Raw genomic sequence first — 22,379 nt, 5'->3', positions numbered from 1 at the left:
ACCCTGTTCTATCTACCTTATGTAATACATGATCTTGTGCTATGTGTTCTTTATCACACATGACCCTGTTCTATCTACCTTATGTAATACATGATCTTGTGCTATGTGTTCTTCATCATACATGACCTTGTTCTATCTACCTTATGTAATATATGAGCTTGTGCTATGTATTCTTTATTACATGACCCTGTTCTATCTACCTTATGTAATACATGATCTTGTGCTATGTGTTCTTTATCACACATGACCCTGTTCTATCTACCTTATGTAATACATGATCTTGTGCTATGTGTTCTTTATCACACATGAGCTTGTTCTATCTACCTTATGTAATACATGATCTTGTGCTGTGTTCTTTATCACACATGACCCTGTTCTATCTGCCTTATGTAATACATGATCTTGTGCTATGTGTTCTTTATCACACATGAGCTTGTTCTATCTACCTTATGTAATACATGATCTTGTGCTGTGTTCTTTATCACACATGACCCTGTTCTATCTGCCTTATGTAATACATGATCTTGTGCTGTTGTCTTTATTACATGACCCTGTTCTATCTACCTTATGTAATACATGATCTTGTGCTATGTGTTCTTCATCATACATGACCTTGTTCTATCTACCTTATGTAATATATGAGCTTGTGCTATGTATTCTTTATTACATGACCCTGTTCTATCTGCCTTATGTAATACATGAGCTTGTGCTATGTGTTCTTCATCATATTTGAGCTTGTTCTATCAACCTTATGTAATACATGAGCTTGTGCTATGTGTTCTTTATCACACATGACCCTGTTCTATCTGCCTTATGTAATACATGAGCTTGTGCTGTGTTCTTTATCACACATGAGCTTGTTCGATCTACCTTATGTAATACATGATCTTGTGCTGTGTTCTTTACCACACATGACCTTGTTTTATGTGTTCTTTATCACACATGAGCTTGTTCTATCTACCTTATGTAATACATGATCTTGTGCTATGTGTTCTTTATCACACATGAGCTTGTTCTATCTACCTTATGTAATACATGATCTTGTGCTATGTGTTCTTTATCACACATGAGCTTGTTCTATCTACCTTATGTAATACATGATCTTGTGCTATGTGTTCTTCATCATACATGACCTTGTTCTATCTACCTTATGTAATATATGAGCTTGTGCTATGTATTCTTTATTACATGACCCTGTTCTATCTACCTTATGTAATACATGATCTTGTGCTATGTGTTCTTTATCACACATGACCCTGTTCTATCTACCTTATGTAATACATGATCTTGTGCTATGTGTTCTTCATCATACATGACCTTGTTCTATCTACCTTATGTAATATATGAGCTTGTGCTATGTATTCTTTATTACATGACCCTGTTCTATCTACCTTATGTAATACATGATCTTGTGCTATGTGTTCTTTATCACACATGACCCTGTTCTATCTACCTTATGTAATACATGATCTTGTGCTATGTGTTCTTTATCACACATGAGCTTGTTCTATCTACCTTATGTAATACATGATCTTGTGCTGTGTTCTTTATCACACATGACCCTGTTCTATCTGCCTTATGTAATACATGATCTTGTGCTATGTGTTCTTTATCACACATGAGCTTGTTCTATCTACCTTATGTAATACATGATCTTGTGCTGTGTTCTTTATCACACATGACCCTGTTCTATCTGCCTTATGTAATACATGATCTTGTGCTGTTGTCTTTATTACATGACCCTGTTCTATCTACCTTATGTAATACATGATCTTGTGCTATGTGTTCTTTACCACACATGACCTTGTTTTATGTGTTCTTTATCACACATGACCCTGTTCTATCTACCTTATGTAATACATGATCTTGTGCTATGTGTTCTTTATCACACATGACCCTGTTCTATCTGCCTTGTTTACATACATTAGCTTGTGCTAGGAGTTCTGTGTGTGGCGTCTCACACGGCTCCCTAACCCTGACTGCGGATAGATAATGTAGATCCTCTACGTGCCGTATGATTGGTGTGTGGAAGTACTGGGCATTTCCTGTCAGACTGATGTTTTAGTCTGCCCTATCGCGCATAGAGATGGCTTCAGCTGAGTTGTGTCGGTTCCGAGGCTCGCTGCTCGGTGCACTGGTTGGAGACTGCTTAGGATCCTTGGTCGAGGGAAGCCAACATGTATCTCTTGACTGGGTGCTCGGGTTCCTGCGCGACTTGAACACCAGAGCGGACGGTAAGCTCTTGCTGTTGGGTACGCTGACGCCTTGTAGTTGTTTTTTCTTACTATAATTACAATAAGCTTAATTGACAACTAGCCGCCTCGGCTTAGACAAGTGTTTTGTACTATATACTGGAGAAATCAATTATATACCGGAGAAGAGAGCCGGATCGGGCCCCCGTGATTGGTTCGACACCGCTGTGTGTAGTGGGCTCGGCGCTCCGCGTTGTGTGATTGGAGCGCCTCGTCACGTGCACTGTGCGGCCTGCTACCGCCTCAGGTCGCCTCCTCTATACGATGCTTTTGTCTCGGTTCCGGGGTGCCCTCCTGGGGGCGCTAGTCGGGGACTGCATAGGGGCGATATTTGAAACTATGGAGTCAGTAGCTGTTCGGCCAGTGCTCACTTTTTTGCGCGGCCTCGAGAATAATAATTGTGAGAAGCAAGGTAGGAGGCCCGGGAGTCCTACACAGTCACTCGGAAGGGACAGGTGAGGGCGGCCTGTCACCGGGGAGATGCAGACTTTATCATTTCTGAGCTGTTGCCCATAGGGACCGTCAGACTTCAGCTTCTGTAGCCCAGCAGTAATCTGTTTGGTTGCTATCGGTAACAAGTGATGAATTCGTTTCCCATTGTAGTAATGGAGGGCCCTCTACTGGATCAATTCTTGAGCTGTTTGCTGTGCTGCCATTGGTTTATGTTTGGGCTATTGCATAGTGACAGCGGACATGACTGGTGGGTGACAGCGGACATGACTGGTGGGTGACAGCGGACATGACTGGTGGGTGACAGCGGGCATGACTGGTGGGTGACAGCGGACATCCATGTTCTTGTGAGATCTAGTAGAGAAGGCGGGTAACCTGTACGAATATACCAGTAATTTAATATTGGACCACATTATGTAGAATGACGTAAAAAATATTGTATTTTTAATATCCGTTTAAATGTCTCCAAAATGTTTGAAGTTGTCATGGCGTACATGGAGTATAAATGGAGTATAAATCTGGTGAATAAACCGGTCAGGCTCTGTTCACATTGGCGTCATAGCCTCTGTCTCAGAACCATGAGATCTTTGGTGGATTTGTTTTGAAACTGATATTAATATATTTGAATAGATTCTATTATTTATAATTTTATGACGGCCACAGCGCTGAGTTCTACGCTATTCGTGCTTTCAAAGCAGTGGATACCCAACAGAACAGAGACCAGCGCTGATGTGAACCTATAGGTGGCCATACACATTAGACTATCGTCGGCCGAACTCACTGATGTTTAGCAGGACATGCTGACCTAATGTGTATTAGATGTGCCCACATTCATTTGGCAGATGTTGGGGGAAAAAAGGGGTCAGGTATGTTGAAATTCAACATGCCCGATCCTTTTTCTTAATCGAAATGATCCGCCACCAGAGGTGTCAGGCAGGAGCTTGTTCTCCTTTCACAGCTATTGAAGGTGTATGGCCACCTTTTAAAGGGGTTTTCTCAATTTGAAAACTGCACCAACATGCAAGTGTGAACACAGCCTTAGAGCTGATGATCGCAAGGATGAACAATAATCAAACCTTTTTTCTTTTTATCCTTGGAAGTGCTGATGTACACAGATGACACAGCCATGGCCAGATCAGTGGTGCAGTCTCTGCTGGAGAAGCCTCCGTTTGATGAAAGGGATCTTGCTGAGAGGTACAGCTGCTTTTTTTTTAAATGCTCTATTCACATGGTGCAGTAAAATTGCAGTTTAATGCCGTGGTTCTTGCATAATTGCTGCAATAAACTAAGATTTGACCGCACCCTATGAATGGACCCTTAAAAATTACATACAAATGCCTTATATAATTCTACATTACATGGCCAAAAGTATGTGAACACCATATGTGGTTCTTGTACATTTCAAATAAAACCATGGGCTTCATTGGGGTTTTTGGTCATTTAAGCTATAAGGGTATTTCCATAATTTCCCTATGCCACAACATTCTGATCAGTGGGGGTATAACTAATAGGAGCTCACCGATCAGCAGAACCAAGGTCCCTTCCCTTTTCTTTTTCTCAGTGACACTTCTGGCCACCTGCTATGCAGGGAATTGCAACACCACCCCATTGAAGTGAATGGGACTGTGTTGCGGTTCCTTGTACAGAGAGAGAAAACAATTCTGGAGCACCTATTCCTAGAACTGTGTTCTGACTTTCCTCTGTTATTCCTCCTGGAGATGCATGAATGAAGTGACAACTGGTCTAACGCACTGACAAGGGGAATGGTCAGAGGAATGACGATGCAGAGTTCTAAGAAAAGATCATGGGAAAGCAAGTATTTACTAAAACTGACATGTCAGGAGAGGTGACAGGTCCTCTTTAATCATTGTATAATGAAAGGTTATTTAACTTCCTAAAATACTTGATGTTTCAATTCCTTTCCTTTTTCATGATCTTTCTTTGCAGTCAGTCAATGAGGACATTCTTGTTTACATCCATAAGGCTCTATTCACATCTGCGTTGGGGTCCCGTTCTGACATTCCGTCTGAGGTTTCTGTCAGAACGGGACCCTGAGCAGACACAAACTGACACCTCTGGTTTCCGTTTCCATCACCATTGATTTCAATGGTGACGGAGCCGGTGTTCAGACCTAGTGCTGGCTCTCCGATAAGTGGATACAGTTGTATCTAGTCTAGACAGTTCTGTGAGTTGAACAGCCTGGTTTCCAAGCAGCCCTACTATCCCCTGGAGCAAGGTTTAGCATGTTAACCTGACTCTTTGTCCAACCAGGTGATAAGCATCGCCAGAGGTATCTGACAACTGCTTATCTTTTCTCTCTATAGCAATAAATATGCTTATTTGAAAACTGGATTTCAGGCGGGAGAATACAGTTCCATGAAAAAGTGAACCCTTTGGAATTACCTGGATTTCTGCATTGATTACTAATAAATTGTGTTCTATTTATCGAAGTCGCAATTTTAAACAAACATAATCTAACTAAAGTAATAACATACAAACTGCTGTACTGTTCATGTCTTTTATTGAGCACGTTGAGTAAGCATCCACATGCAGGAAAAAAAAAAGTAAGTGAACCTTTCTGTTAACCGCTTCCCGACCGCCCACTGTATATTCACGTCGGCGCTTGCTGGGCTCTGTGCAGTGCCGACGTGAATTCACGGTGGGTGTTAAAAGCGCGATCTAGGTGTCTCAGAGTAGCGCTGACACCCGGATCGCGCTGTTAACCCCTGCCTCTGGTCCCGGAGACATGACCGGGACCTAATTGGTTCAGGTCCCGGTCATGTGATCGCAGGGAAAGTTTGTTGTAGCAACGAACTGGAAAGTTTGTTACTACAACAAACTGGAAAGTTTGTTACTACAACAAACTGGAAAGTTTGTTACTACAACAAACTTTCCCGGGGACCGATTGCAGGTGCTTACAACGGCCCCCGGGTCTGCCATGCACAGCAGCCTATGAGAACCAGCCGGAGGCCGGTCCTCATAAGCTTCCTGTCAGTGTGACTCTCAGCGTCACACTGACAGTGTATAATACGTTACACTACCTAGGTAGTGTAATGTATTATAGCAGCGATAAGTGCTGCCAGTCTTCAAGTAAAAAGTAAAAAATAAAGTAATAAAAATGTTTTATAAAAGTGTAAAAACAAGGAAAAAAATTAAAATGTAAAAAAAAAGTACACATATTTGGTATGACCGCGTTCACAACGACCCAAACTATAAAACCATAATATTATTTTTCCCGCACGGTGAACAGCGCAAAAAAAATAATTAAAAAACAATGTCAGAATCACTTTTTTTTTGGTCATCAACCCTCCAAAAATATAGAATAAAAAGTGATCAAAAAGTCGCATGTACCCTAAAATAATACCAATAAAAACTACAACCCGTCCCGCAAAAAACAAGCCCTTACACAGCTTTTTTGACTGAAAAATAAAAAATTATGGCTCTCCGGATATGGTGACACAAAAAATAAATAATTTTATCGAAAAGTGATTTTATTCCGCAAACGCTGCAAAACATTAAAAAAACGATATACATCTGGTATCGCCATAATCGTACCGGCCTGCAGAATAAAGTAAAATGTCATTTATAGCGCACGGTGAAAAGTGTAAAAAAAAAAAAAAAAGACAAAAAACATTGTCAGAATTTGTTTTTTTGTCCCTTTGCTTGCCAAAAAAAATCTAATAAAAAGTGATAAAAAAATCACATGTACCCTAAAATGGTACCAATGAAAACTACAGATTGTCCCGCAACAAATAAGTCCTCGCACGGCTCCGGTGAAGAAAAAATAAAAAAAGTTCTGGCTTCAGAATATAGCGACAGAAATTGTGCAGTGTCCAAAAGCTGATAAGATCAGGCGCCATTTATCAGTGCGACATCGGCCACATATCTGCGGATTATTATTTATTTACCGAATTATTATACCCTTTTATTATGTCCTGATGTACTCTGCCCAATTTACACATGCCCCCCACATCATAAACTGAAATACCAGCAAAACCCCAAACAGAACAGTTACCAAGCAAACTCTGCGCTCCAAAAGCCAAATGGCGCTCCCTCCCTTCTGAGCCCCACAGCGTGCCCAAACACCAGCTTACGTCCACATATGTGACATTTTATATCCGGGAGAACCCGCTCAACATTGTATGAGGTATTTGTCTTCAGTGGCACAAACTGGGCACAACATATTGTGCATTAAAATGGCATATTAGTGAAAAATTGTAATTTTCACTTTGCACATTCTGCTGCGCAATAACGCCTTCGCGCACCACGACTTAATAGCATGTCGTGGTGCGGGGGGTTATATATGGAGCGGGCTCATGCGCTGCACCCGCTCCATATTCTGCAGGTGTCCGCTGTGTATTACTGCTGACACCCGGGACTAATGGACAGGAACAGCGATCGCGCTGTTACAGGAGCCTGTAAAATGACATTATACTGCAATACATTAGTACTGCAGTGTATTGTACCAGCGACCTAATGATCGCTCGTTCCAGTCCCCTAAAGGGACTTTTGGGAGGTTTCCACTGTTTTGGTACCTCAGGGGCTTTGCAAATGCGACATGACACCCGAAAACCATTCCAGCTAAATTTGAGCTCCAAATGCCAAATATTGTTCCTTCCTTTCTGAGTCCTGCCGTGGGTCCAAACAGCAGTTTATTACCACATATGGCGTATTGCTGTAATCAGGACAAATTGCTTTACAAATTTTGGGGTGATTTTTTTTTTTCTCCTTTATTCATTGTAAAAATGAAACACTTCTATGTTTTTTCAGAAAAAAGTAGATTTTCATTTTCACGACCTAATTCCACTAAATTCAGCAAAAAACCTGTGGGGTCAAAATGCTAACTATACCCCTAGAAAAATTCCTTGAGGGGTGTAGTCTACAAAATGGGGTCACTTTTGGGGGGTTTCCACCGTTTTGCTCCCTCCAGGGCGTTGCAAACGCGACATGGCACTGAAAACCAATCCAGCACAATCTGCGCTTCAAAATCCAAATGGCGCTCCTTCCCTTCTGAGCTCTGCCGTGGGTCCAAACAGCAGTTTAGTACCACATATGGGGTATTGCTGTAATCGGGAGAAGTAGCTTTACAAGTTTTGGGGTGCTTTTTATTCTTCCTTGCAAATATTATTTTTTTAAATATTTTTTCAGAAAAAAAAGTAGATTTTCACTTTCACAGGCAAACTCCAATAAATATAGCAGAAGACCTGTGGGGTCAAGATGCTAAGTATACCCCTAGATAAATTCCTTGAGGGGTGCAGTTTCCAAAACAGTGTCACTTTTGGGGGTTTCCACTGTTTTGGCACCACAAGACCTCTTCAAACCCGAGATGGTAACTAAAATATACTCTAAAAAAAGGAGGCCACAAAATCCACTAGGTGCTCCTTTGCTTCTGAGGCCTTTATTTCAGTCCATTATTACACTAGAGCCACATGTGGGATATTTCTAAAAACTGCAGAATCTGGGCAATAAATATTGAGTTGCGTTTCTCGGGTAAAATCTTCTGTGTTACAGAAAAAAATGTATTACAAATGAATTGCAGCAAAAAAAATAAAATTTGTCAATTTCCCCTCTACTTTGCTTTAATTCCTGTGAAACGCCTAAAGGGTTAAGAAACTTTCTGAATGCTGTTTTGAATACTTTGAGGGGTGCAGTTTTTAATATGGGGTGAATTATGGGGTCTATCTAGCACATAAGGCCCTCAAAGCCACTTCAGAACTGAACTGGTCCCTGTAAAAATGGCCTTTTGAAATTTTCTTGAAAATGTGAGAAATTGCTGGTAAAGTTCTAAGCCTTGTGAGGTCCTAGAAAAATAAAAGGATGTTCAAAAAACGATGCAAATATAAAGTAGACATATGTGAAATAGTAACTATTTTGTGTGTTATTACTATCAGTTTTACAAGCAGATACATTTAAAATTAGAAAAATCATAATTTTTGCAAATTTTCTCTAAATTTTGGTGTTTTTCACAAATAAGCAATGAATTTATTGACCAAATTTTTCCACTAACATAAAGTACAATATGTCACGAGAAAACAATCTCAGAATCGCTTGGATAGGCAAAAGCATTCCAGAGTTATTACCACATAAAGTGACACATGTCAGATTTGAAAAAATGGGGCTGGTCCTGAAGGCCAAATTGAGCTCAGTCTTGAAAGGGTTAATGACTTTTCCAAAAAAGGTGTTTCTACTAAGGAGATAAGAGTGGAAGTCTGGGTTTCACAGGTGTTTTGCCCATTAAATAAAGGCACACAATGCCAGGTAAATCTGTTCTTCTCAAGAAAGATTGGTTAGTGCGAACCATGCCTCAAGGAAAATAACTTTCAGAAAACTTCCTATAGAGATGCATTAAGCTGGAAAGCCTACAAAAGCATTGCTAAGACTAGGGTGTTCGTCAATTCACGATTAGACAAATTGTCTACAAATGGAAAGTAGTCAGTACTGTTGTTACTCTCCCTATCAGTGGGTGTCCTGTAAAGATCGCTCCAAGAGCACAATGGGAAACCCTGAAAGAGGTGAGAGAGAATCCAATGGTAACTGCAAAATACCTACTAAAGACTCTACAAACTGCAGAAACCTCTGTTCGTGTGTCCACTATTAGGCCGGATTCACAGGAGCTCAAAAAACGCCGCGTTTTGCACGCGCAAAAGGTCCATAAAAACTCCGTATGTCAGCAGCATATGATGCGTGGCTGCGTGATTTTCACGCAGCCGCCATCATTATGACACTCTGTTTCTATTTCTGTTTTCATTCATAGTTTTGACTACTGTAGTGCACATCACACGTGGCACACAGAAGTGCGTCCGAGTGCCGTGCGCGGTTTTCATGCACCCATTGACTTCAATGGGTGTGTGATGCGCGAAAAACGGGCAAATATAAGACATGTCGTGAGTTTTACGCAGCGGATATACGCTGCGTGAAAATCACGGACCGTCAATGGCCCCATTGACTAACATAGGTCCGTGCGAGGCGCGTGAAAATCACGCGCGTTGCACGGACGAATTATACGTTCATCTGAATAAGCCCTTGGAAAAACACTAAACAAAAATATTATTCACGTAAGGAAGCTGCAGCTGTCCAAGAAAATTATTTGCAGCCCTGCAGAAAGCCAGGTAATTCCACAGGGTTCACTAACTTTTTCTTGTAACTGTAGGTAGGGCTGGAAGGAACTGGGTGGTGGAGGCCATTAAGTGGTGGAGACGCCGAGGCAATTTCCCCTTTTGGGCTATAATGTTTTTCACAGCGATATTGGAGATTTTATTTTTTATGTTTATGCATGTCTTTTTTTCTAAATGTTATTTAACTTTGTTTTTTAGTTTCTTTAAATGTATTTTTTATTTTTCAGGTTCACCACAGAGTATTTTAATGATCCAGACCGTGGATATGGCATGGGTGTAGTACATGTGTTTGAAAAGCTTCAAAGTGGAAAGTACCATAGTGTGTTCGCGCCAGCTAAAGAGCAATTTAATGGGAAAGGTTCCTATGGGAATGGAGCAGCCATGAGAGTAGTCGGCATCCCACTGGCATTTCCCAATGTTCAGGATATCATAAAGGTTAATACAGTAGCGTCACCAATTATTTTTTTGCATCCTTCCCCTAAAAAATAGCTTTAGATTATTATTATTATTATTATTATTATTGTTATTATTTAGTTAATTTTTGGGGGGCAATTTTTTTAATTTTTATTAAACTTGAGTACTTTAAGATAAATAATTTGGAACAGTGTATCCACTACCTATCAGTTGATCAATAGGCACATACCTATGGCAGACCTGGGGGCCTTTGTTAGGCCCCCGGTTGCCATTGTAGTGCATCGGCATCCGGTTGCCATGGTAGTGTATCCGATACATCCTTGGCTACAAAAGTGCCTCCCTGCTAGCACCTGTCAAAAACATCCTTGGCAGGGAAATGGTTAAGAGTGTCTACAGCAGTGGTCTCCAACCTGTGGCTTCCCAGCTGTTGTAAAACTATAACTCTCATGCTGAAAACTGGATGAACCCTGGTTTAACATATACCTGAATTGTTGTTTGTTCATTTAAACAGCTAATATGATTCGTATCAGGGTTTATAGGGGTATTACCAGAATCCTAAATTATCAGCTATCTGGGGGACCGATTGTGAGAACGGAGTCTCGATCCCCATATCCTCCTCACTGCTCGACTGCAGTGAGGAGGACATTAAATGGAGTGTTGTTTGAGTATGTGCGCAGTTGCATCTATGGAGATGATGGAGTACAGCGCTCGGATGTTTCCGGTATCTTAGACAGTGAATGAAACGGCAGGCTCTACCGCCACTCCATTCAAGCTCCTCACTGTAGGGAGTGCAGTGAGGAGGATATAGGGGTTCAGGACCCACGTTCTCATGATCGTTTATTTTAGTTTTATCGTCCAGAAAGTTTTCTAGACCACAATGGAGTTTAATCTTCCATCTACAAATTGTTATATTAGGGTTCTGTTTGAGATTTCAAATAACGGGATTTGGAGAAAAAAAATGTGTTTGACCCACCACTAATACATTTGTGTCTTTTAAACAGTATGCTAAAACCAGTGGAGAACTAACACATGCATCCTCGCTGGGCTACAATGGGGCCATCCTTTTGGCCCTTGCTGTGCATTACGCTCTTCAGGGAAATCTGAGTCGGGAAGCTTTTCTGGAGTGTCTTCTGGCCAACATGCAGGAAGTAGAAGCAGATGATAAGTCTCGGAGTGATGCTGTGGAGTAAGTTAATGTTCAATGCCATTTCATCAGTTCTGTTGTCTGTGAAGTTGCAGTCCATTATGTATACACCCTTTGGCTTCCGTTTGTGCATTTTACACAGGTTAATATTTTGCCATGTGGAGTTTCTTAAATGAACGCCTTAATACAGGGATGGACTTCTCAGGAGCCAGATGTTAGCCAATGTGCCCAAAAAATGTCCTACTGGTGCATAACTTTTTAGTTTATTTTCTATTCATGTCTTGAAAATTTTATTTCTGGTCACTACACCAATGAAACTGGCTTCTGGAATGATGTACCTGGCTCCTTAAGTGCACGGTAATTTGTCCACCCCTGCCTCCTGTCAAACAAATTTGGATATAAAGGGTTGGACTCTTGTTATAACAGAGATAGAGAACTTTTATTGTTCCTCTTTTTTTAATTATTGAGGTTTTCGAAAGTCTCTGCCGAGATAGATATATATATATATGTATGTGTGTGTGTGTGTATGTATGTGTGTGTGTGTATATATATATATATATATATATATATATATATATAATTATTTAAAAAAAAATCGGTGTCATTTACACGTTTTAACTCGTTTGTTCAGAAAGTTTCTAACTGTTTGAGAGACTACTTAAAAAAAAAATAATTAGAAACAGAATCCTAATTATGAATGAGAAACTCACTTCAGGGGTGAGGTACCTTATACTTCTTTCAGAAAATATGGGACAAATGCACGACTTATGCATTCCCTGCAGTGAAACCCGTTATATAGAAAACTGACTGGGACTGAGGAATCCCTACTTAGATTCCGCTTTTCCCCTGCCCCCAAATCACCAGCCCCCCACCGTTTCTCATTTCCTAATACATGTTTGTAGGCCCGTTTGTTAAGTAACTGGAACTCGGCCTATTAAATGGTGTCATTGTTGAATCTGCATCTTCATTACTAATGGAAGAATGCACTGATTCTTTATTGTTCCACTCTGATTTTATTTACTGTGAAAATTCAATGACAACATTCTTAAAAAAAATTATGAAACAAAATAGAATCATTTTACTTTGGAAAAAAAATCTTTCGGACAATTCCTGTGTCTACTGCTTTTTTTCCCAAGTAAGCGGAGAGAGGCCAATGGGAACCAAAGTGACGTGGTGATCTGGAGAGTCCTGCAGCCTCTTTATTCTAGCAGTGAGTGTCTCAATTGGATACGGTCTTAAAATTTTGTGGTTGGAGTACTTGAGACTTTTACTTTTCATAGAAGAACAGAAGAGTTTTGTGTATTGAAGAACTTGTAAGTCACACATTGGCTCGCCAAGGTTTTAATCCTTATGATAAAGATTGTGAAGGTGTCCCCTTTTTATTTTTTTTATCATTCAATGGAGTAGGTAATTTTGGATCCACTTAAATGAAAATCCTATCACTGAAGTGTGGATACACTTCCTATCCTTGGGCTTTTTATAGCAACGTCGTCACCGCGTTCGTAACGACCCCAACTATAGAACTATAATATTGTTTTTCCCGCACGGTGAACACCGCAAAAAAAAGAAGTAAAAAAACAATGCTAGAATCACTATTTTTTTTGGTCACCACCACAATATATACAATAAAAAGTCGCATGCACACCAAAATAGTACCAATAAAAACTACAACCCGTCCCACAAAAAACAAGCCCATACACCACTTTTTTGACTGAAAAATAAAAAAGTTATGGCTCTCAGAATATGGTGACACAGAAAATAAATTATTTTATAAATAAGTGATTTTATTGAAAAAAAACTACACACATACGGTATCGCCATAATCATACCAACCCGCAGAATAAAGTAAAATGGTCATTTATAGCCCAGAGTGTATGCCATAAGAAAAAACAAACAATAAAAAACATTGTCAGAATTGATGGTTTTTGGTCACCCGGCTTGCAATAAATGGAATAAAAAGTGATCAAAAAAATTGCATGTACCCCAAAATTGTACAATTGAAAAGTACAGATTGTCCCGCAACAAATAAGCCCTCACCCAGCTCCGGTGAAGAAGAAATAAAGAAGTTCTGGCTCTCAGAATATAGCGATGCAAAATGTGCAGAGTGTTCCAAAAGCCAATAAGATTGGGCACCATTTATCAGTGCGACACCGGCCACATATCTATAAATTATTATTTATTTACCCCATTATTATACCCTCTTATTATGACCTGATGTACCCCGCACAGATTACATATACCCCCCCACATTATAAACTAAATACCAGCAAAACGCCAAACAGAACTACTACCAAGCTAAATCTGCGGTCCAAAAGCCAAATGCTGCTCCCTCCCTTCTGAACCCTACAGCGTGCCCAAACAGCAGTCTACGTCCACCGATATGGCATCGCCATACCCGGGAGAACACAGTTAATATTTTATGAGGTATTTGTCTTCAGTGGCACAAACTGGGCATAACATATAGTGCACTAAAATGGCATATCAGTGGAGAATTGTAATTTTCACTCTGCGCCATCCGCTGCGCATTAACCCCTTCGCGCATCACGACTTAATAGCATGTCGTGGTGTGGGGGTGATGAATGTAGCGGGCTCACGCGCTGAGCCAACGCCATATGCTGCGGGTGTCAGCTGTGTATTACAGATGACACCCGGGACTAACTGACAGGAACAGCGATTGTGCTGTTACAGGAGCCTGTAAAAATGACAGTATACTGTAATACAATACACTGCAATACTAATGTACCAGCTATCTACTGATTTACTGGTTCAAGCCCCCTATGGGGAATAATAAAATGTGTAAAAACAAAAGTAAATAGTTATTATTAGTGAAAAAAATTAAATAAATATTTAAAGTCCAAAAAAAAAACCCATTTCACATTTTTTTTCTCTAAAGTAATGTAAACAAATAAAAAAAATTACACAAAATTGGTATCGCTGTGTCTGTAAAAGTCCAAACTATTACAATATACCATTATTTACCTTGCACGGTGAACGCCGTGAAAAATAAAGTATTTAAAACTGCAAAATTGCTGTTTTTTGGTCACCTTGGCTCTACCATAAAATGTAATAAAAAGTGCTCAAAAAGTTGTATGTAACAAAAAATACTAATAAAAACTACAACTCGTTCCGCAAAAAATAAGCCCCCACACTACTCTATTGACGGAAAAATAAAAAAGTTATGGCTCTTGGAAAGAGGGGAGGGAAAAACGAAAAAGCAAAAAATGGATCACTCCGGAAAGGGTTAATTTCTAATGAAAAAGCATTCATGAGCACATGTGGGGTATTGCCGTACTCTGGAGAAATTGCTTTACAAATGTTGGGGTGCTTTTTCCTCCTTTTTATCCTTTGTGAAATTGAGGAAAAAATTCAACATTTAGTGGAAATAATGTTGATATTCATTTTCATAGCCTAATTCTAATAAATTCTGCTTAAGTGGTGTAGTTTCCCAAGTGGGGTCACTTGTGTGGGTTCCACTGTTTTGGCCTCTCAGGGTTTTTGCATATGCGACATGGCACCCGAAGACCATTCCAGCTAAATTTGAGCTCCAAAAGCCAAATAGCGTTCCTTCCCTTCTAAGCCCCGCTGTGGGTCCAAACAGCCGTTTATTACCACATATGGCGTATTTGCGTAATCGGGAGAAATTGTTTTACAAATGTTGGGGTGCTTTTTCACCTTTATTCCTTGTAAAAATAAAAAATGTCTAAGTTTTTTCAGAAAAAAAGTACATTTTTACCTTTACAGACTAGGGTTGTCACTATACCAAAATTTGGACTTCGATAATGATACTTTGTGTGGTATTGCGATAACGATACTTTGCCAACAGTAATAAAGAAAAATAAGTTCCTCTATTTTCTGATGTGAGGCGCGAGGTGTGATGAATTTTAAATATGCCTCACGTTAATAGTAATTAACCCCATCATATTTCCCAGTCATAATGGGTTAATGTGTAAGGTACATGATGGGGTTAATTACTAATTTTTATTTTATTTTTTTACAGCGTACACATCATAAACGGCAAAAAAATATTGTTATGCAGGTTATTACGGCCACGCCAATACTGAATGTGTATATTTTGTGTATTGAGACTTATTTTAATGTTTATTGCAAAAAAGGTGTATGTGTATTTTTTTTAAATTTAATATTACTTTATTTTTAAACTTTAATGTACTGGCCTAAATCTATATTCCAGTACATTAGTCTGTGTACGGATAGTACACAGGCAGTTGTTAGGACATACCAAAGTATGCCCTAACAGGAAATATGGTAAGTCAGCCCTGGGGAAGGACCCTGGGCTGTCTGCCCATATACGGTATGTCCCTCAATCGCATCCCTGTCACGCGACACAAGGGGCATCCCCCCCCTTCTCATTTTCCCCTTGAATCCCCATGGTCCGCTTTGATCGCAGCATTCAGGGGAATAACGACGTAAATTAGGGGTTTCTCTCATCTCCGCCATTCGAGTGGGGCTGCGGCTGTGTAATAGTCATTGCCCTGCTCCTGACAATAAGTGCGCACGCGGTCAGCATGAGGTAATGCGGCCGGCGCTGCACTAATGAGCGGCGGTTCAGGCTCTGAAGACAGAACACGGGAGTGTTTTGCAGTGTGCTCGCCATGTTCGGTCTTCAGTGCAGCGCTGGTCGCATCACATGCTGACCGCATGCACTTGTCAGGACTCGGGTGCGGGGCAATAGCTGTTTTACACAGCCGTAGCCCTGCTCCCATACATTCATGTGTTACTATACTAGGCTGTGCTGCCGCACAGCTTAGTATCGAAATACATGAAATAATGGAAATAGAACAGTTTGAGGGTGCACGGCATCCACAGTATCGAAGTTTCGATGCATCCTGCATCCCTATTACAGACTAATTCTAATGAATTCAGCAAAACAACTGTGGGGTCAAAATGCTAACTTTACCCCTAGAAAAATTCCTTGAGGAGTGTAGTTTCCAAAATGGGGTCACTTTTGGGGGGTTTGCACTGTTTTGGTCCCTCCAGTGCATTGCAAATGCGACACGGCACTGAAAACTATTCCAGCAAAATCAGAAATCCAAAATCCAAATGGTTCTCCTTCTTCTCTTCTGAGCCCTGCTGTGGGTCCAAACAGCAGTTTATTATCGCATATGTGGTACTGCTATAATCGGGAGAAATTGCTTTACAAATGTTGGGGTGTTTTTTTCTCCTTGTAAAAATGTCTAAATTTAGCATAAAAACTGTGGTTTCAAATTGCTTACTATACCCCTAGATAAATTCCTTGAGGGGTGTAGTTTCCAAAATGAAGTCACTTTGGGTGGGGTCTTTACGGTTTTGGCCCCACAAGACCTCTTGAAACCTGACATGGTGCCTAAAATATGTTCCAAAAAAAAAAAAAAGTAGGCCCCAAAATCCACTAGGTGCTCCTTTGCTTCAGTCCATTACCACACTTGTGAGATATTTCTAAAAACTGCAGACTCTGGGCAATAAATATTGAGTTGCATTTCTCAGGTAAAACCTTCTGTGGTGCAGATTTTTTTTTTTTTTATTACAAATGAATTTTGTAAAAAAAATAAAAAAAAATTTGTAAATTTCACCTCTACTTCGCCTAAAGGGTTAAAACGATTTCTGAATGCTGTTTTGAATACTTTGAGGGGTGCAGTTTTCAAAATGCGGTGATTTATGGGGACTTTCTAATATATAAGGACCTCAAAGCCACTTCAGAACTGAGCTGGTCCCTGAAAAAATTGCCTTTTGAAATTTTCTTGAAAATATGAGCAATTGCTGCTAAAGTTCTAAGCTTGTAACGTCCTAGAAAAATAAAAGAATGTTCAAAAAACGTAAAGTAGACCTATGGGAAATGGTAACTAGTAAGTATTTTGTGTGGTATTACTATCTCTGTTGTACAAGCCGATACATTAAAATGTTAGAAAAATGCAAATTTTTGCAAATTTTCTCCAAATCTTGGTATTTTTTACAAATAAATATTGAATTTATCGACCAAATTTTTTCACTAACAAATTACAAAATGTCACGAGATAATCTCAGAACCACTTGGATAGGTAAAAGCATTCAAAAGTTATTACCACATAAAGTGACACATGTCAGATTTGAAAAATTGGCTTTCGTCCTGAAGGCCAAATCAGGCTCAGTCCTGAAGGGGTTAATGTGTGGCAGTACAGTATTTACCATGATATGAACAATTTTCATTTACACCATGAGAAATGTTTATTTTTGTATACTTTTTTTTTTTTTCTGATGAGCATTAAAAAAAAAATATGAAACCGAAAATCTGTTCAACTTCACATGTTTAGGATCTCGGTTGCAATTTAGAAAAACTGCACCGGTTATTAGTATTAGGTTAGACTTAATATCAAATATTATTTAAATGGTTCTTATTTCTTCTATAATCTAATTCTCATTTCAGGCTAGAGCTGGGAGAGTTTCCTTACTGCAACAGATTAAAGAAGATTAAGGAGTTTTTAGATAAAGGAAATGTGTCCCGCAGTGATGTGGTAAATGAACTTGGTGAGTGTTTTCTTTTTAGGTAAATGTGGTTGTAGTTAAGGGGGTTTTACAATGGGCGATGTCTCGTTGATCGGCGCTCGCTGCATCGGTGCTTTAGAAGCCACTAATATACTACATATACCGGTGATAAGACTGATGCAATTGAAACAATGGCATCTATAATAGCTTAGGGTTTCACATAGTGGATGCTAAGAGCCCAACAGCCCTCACTCAATCCCCTTCTCTCAAACCAGAGTTTGGGGTGTTCACAATGCTACTGCTGATGAATTGGCAATCTTAGCAGATTAGCACCAGCTGTTTGTCAGTGGCAATCGTCAGAATATATCTATTTTTCTTCCAAATGGCCATTACTTTATTGGTATTGGAAAAATGGTATACATTTGGGTGGCACATACATCATCGTGCGGTGAAAGGATAGGATTTCGGCAATCTGACAGCCCTGTCTGTTGCTGCATCTGCCACCATCAGAGGTGTGGTTTGTTTTGTCACGTTGGTGACGATCGGAGGTTGTGAAACGCTAGTTCTTCTGAGAGACATTCAGTGCGCTGACTTCTCTCTTGCTTCTGCCGTCCACCAGACTAGTAACAGTGGTTACATTCTTCCACCCCAAGACAGAACCCCTCAAGGTATTTCAGTATTACTGTTAGGGGAGATCTTGTGGCTGTTTATGGTTTTGCAGCTGGAAATTTACAGCAATTTGTCTCTATTTACTGTTGCCTTCTAGTCCCAGCCATAGTGGTACCTTGGTACTTTTCAAATTATTGTGAATTTGGTTAACCTAGGACAAAAAGATTCACCACCCCTTTCCTAGAAGCTTCAAGGCAAGGTTGGCCAATCGCAGGTTCCTCCTGGCTAATTGGCCCAATTTGTTGTCAATGAAAATAGTGGTTGGGCTGCTAAATGTTCAGTAGGCTCCTGATTGTATTGTCTTTGCCTGCTTCTAGGTGTCCCATACTGAGAAAAAACAACCAAACCGGGAGAGTTATTACACATTCAGAAGTACTTCTTACACACTGCAACTAATCACAACCGTGGCATACCTTCTTGTGGAAAGTGCCTAAGTGTCAGAAGGGGCTTATGCGCATGGCATTGCTGGATGCACAGACCCTGCATGATGGCACAAAATCCCTCCACAATGCCGTATTATGAAGGATTGTACTAAATACCTCTTTACTACAGCAAAAAAAATTCTTTGTAAAATTGGAAGGGTATGAAGATACAGCGTAGGCACAAAGAATTCTGTTGGTGTGGTATTCTGCAGCCTTAGCACACGGAACTCTAATATGGCCATGTGTACAAAGCCTTACAATTTCCAAAGTTTAAATGTCGCACATGTAATATTATTTAGGACAATCTATTGCCTTTTTTTCCCCAGTGGTTTCTTGATACAGAAGGTGCGTTTTGTCAATTATCCAGCCTCACTGTATTCTAGCTCCTAGCCTTCCTGGAGGTTATCTCTATCTGCGAGTAGGAAGGGGCAGGACAATTTGATTCTCTTTCGTTGCCTTTCAATACTTCCAGCAAAATACAGGCTGCCGTTTACAGCAACCAGTGGTCTGCCCATGAAAAAACTCAGACCAATTCTAGCAGAAAAGCTGCAGAGAACTTAATTTCTCATGAAACAATACTAACAACACAAGTATATTAGAGCTTTACTGTTTATACAACTCCCTAACAAAATGTGACCCTACACATACTACCTAAAGTGTATCTTCAGTCTAGAACTACTCTGGCTACTTCTGCAATTCTCTAGTATTTTGTCGGAGGAGAAGCAATCTTGCTGTGAGCAGGGACTATCTACAGCTTGATCGGGTACATTTCCTTCAGCAGGTCAACACTGTTTTACACAGGCGTCTGATTCCCTCACCACTGCCTTTCTGTATCTTACAGTTACTCGTGCTTACAGCAGAAGTGTTAGAAGTTTATTTTGAGTATGGCAGTGACTGACTGCAAGATAAACCCTCAAATATAGTGACCGCCACAGGGCCCCCATAACAGTGGTAATAAAGCAATACCTTGTGCGATTCTGTCCTGAGGTGAAAGAATGTGACCAGTGTGTCTGCGCTTTTCCTGCTACTGTCCGCTATAGGTCAGTTAGTGCAGTTATGCTCTAGATGTCTCTTAGCAGTAGAAGCGCTGGATTACCTCCAATGCTCAGCACCATTAAGTTACACTCATGAAGAACGAGAAATTAGCAAGTAATGGCGGGAGATGCAAAGTTGTACACGGCGGCCTTGTTGCTGAGGTAGCCCTTCGACTCCCAAAGCCACTTCTACCGCCAACTGATGATGCGGCACATGCCAGTAGAATTGTGATGTGCCACTTCTGACATACGGATTCACCACTGATGACTTAATATAGCGACCTGCCTTCCCTCCACAATTTTTTCTATATGTATAATATTTTTGTGCAGTTCAACACATAAGTATGTTTTATGCAAACATCTCCCCTCTCGATTATAAAACAAAAAAGAAAGCAGCATAGCCACAAGAAAATTGGTTCTAATCCTCCCGGCAGCCCCGGAATATTCAAGGATAAGGTGGCACTCTAAAAGCAGGTATTTCCGAATATGCATATTCCTGAATAAAGATCTTGACTTTTTTTCTTACTTTACTTTTGGAGTGCTGCCTCATCCTTGCATTTTTCCTCTGGAATATATATATGTATGTGTGTGTGTATGTATATATGTATATGTATATATATATATATATATATATATATATATATATATATATAAGCTTTGCCTGCTTTAATACGATTTTTATCATTGCAATACAAAAACAAGACTTTTATAAGTTTTTATAAGTAGTACATGGTAAGAAAGGGAAAAAAATCTCAACCGTATATGTAGTATATCTAATTCTTGATTCATATGTCCCTAAGGTCATGGCATTGCTGCTTTGGAATCTGTTCCCACTGCAATCTACTCCTTCCTTCGCTGTATGGACCCAGTGGATGATCTTCCCAAAGAGATGAACAGCTTGCAACGTACGGTCATCTTCTGCATCTTACTAGGTGGAGACACTGATACTATTGCGACCATGGCTGGAGCTATTGCTGGTGCTTACCATGGCGAAGATCAGGTTCCTGAATTATGGAAAAAGAATTCTGAGGGATACAAAGATGCAGAAGATTGGGGTAAACAACTGTGGGAATTATACAGCTCTCGACTTACTTCCTGAGTGACCAGAGGGACTTCTCGAAATGCCTGGTGTTTCTGAATACAGGATTAATAGAGCTCAAAATGAAAGACTTAAGTAGTTCTATTGCAGTGAGCGCTACTGTTAAGAGCTTGGCAAACATTTTAAAAACTATTCTTAACAGTGTAATCCTATTTGTGTTTTGACTACTGGCAATATAGATGAAGGGTTTACCGTTTTCATAGCACGGATTAGTCGTGGCCATCCAATGTATTTTTGTAAATCATTGTTTTAATAACCTGAGGTGTGATTTGCATTGATAATGGCTTTATATCACCACAGAGTGGTGTTAATAAACAATGACTCATTCTTCTGTTTTCTGTCTGTATTGTAGGAGGGGTTGACTTGGTTGTAAATCATGGTCTGGTAAATGGCGCTGGTTGTCCTTTCATAAACAGCAGGCTCATTACAGAGAGAATATATGATCAGAATTTCATTTAGCAGATCTCTGGGAAAAATGCAGATTTGAGTCCAGTCTAAATCCCATTACCTGCCAGACATACTTAATTTAACTTCAATAAAAAAATATGTACCTCCTTCACCTCATCGTTCCTCTAGGAATAACCTAAAATACCCCAGACACGGTCACTGACATTCTTTCACTTCCTATTCATTTGCTCCTTTAGCGATCAGCTATAAAATATTGTGGAATAAAAACAGAATGTGCCAAGACACAGTTTTTCCACTTGCTGGATTCAATTGGCTTTTGGAATTGGAATTTTTCCTTCTGTTGCTTTTCCTAAAAAGTTACCATATACCGTATTTTTCGGACTATAAGACGCACCTGACTATAAGATGCACCCAGGTTTTAGACCACAGAAAATAGGAAAAAATATCATATTTTACTACTTTTACAAAGCAAAAACTATTTGTTAAAAAAAAAAAAATACTGTTTCACCTAATTCTGAGAGACTTATTTTGTAATCTTTTTATTTCATTCCTTTTTTTTAAAAAATTTTTTACATTGTACTTGGGTAAAAATGGGAAAAGGTGTTTGTTTTTTTTAACTTTTAGTATATTCTTTTACACTCCTGAAAATGTATCTAACTTTTATTTATTTATTTTTATTTACACATTTTATTAGTTCCCCTAGTGGACTGGAAACAGCGATCATTTGATCGCTGGTACAATACATGGATGAGATACGGAAACGGCGTAACTCGCTGAGCTACGTTGTTTCTGTAACTCCCATAATAGTGAATGGCAGTTACAGAAGCAGCGTAGCATGCTAGGCTATTTCCATAACTACGGTTTAGTTCTATGAGAGTTACGGAAACCGCGTAGCTCAGCGAGTTACGCTGTTTCC

At 39.8% G+C, this 22,379-nt stretch overlaps 1 protein-coding gene across 2 annotated transcripts; it reads left to right on the top strand.

Annotated features, from left to right (window-relative positions):
• Nucleotides 1-1,996: 1,996 nt before the first annotated feature.
• Nucleotides 1,997-21,382, top strand: ADPRS (ADP-ribosylserine hydrolase). Of its 2 annotated transcripts, none has more exons than XM_075850542.1 (6): nt 1,997-2,234; nt 3,803-3,896; nt 10,045-10,252; nt 11,233-11,417; nt 17,773-17,873; nt 20,757-21,382. In XM_075850542.1, the coding sequence occupies exons 1-6, from the start codon at nt 2,087-2,089 to the stop codon at nt 21,053-21,055; spliced, it is 1,035 nt and encodes a 344-aa protein (XP_075706657.1). In that variant the 5' UTR covers nt 1,997-2,086; the 3' UTR covers nt 21,056-21,382. The 2 variants fall into 2 exon arrangements, with proteins under 2 accessions (XP_075706657.1, XP_075706656.1); XM_075850541.1 differs by lacking the exon at nt 1,997-2,234 and adding an exon at nt 2,455-2,664.
• Nucleotides 21,383-22,379: the final 997 nt, after the last annotated feature.

Source organism: Rhinoderma darwinii, chromosome 2 (genome assembly GCF_050947455.1).
Source record: "Rhinoderma darwinii isolate aRhiDar2 chromosome 2, aRhiDar2.hap1, whole genome shotgun sequence".
Taxonomy (NCBI): Eukaryota; Metazoa; Chordata; class Amphibia; order Anura; family Rhinodermatidae; genus Rhinoderma; species Rhinoderma darwinii.
Note: the sequence above shows the minus strand (reverse complement) of the source record. Positions and strands in the feature narration are given on the sequence as shown.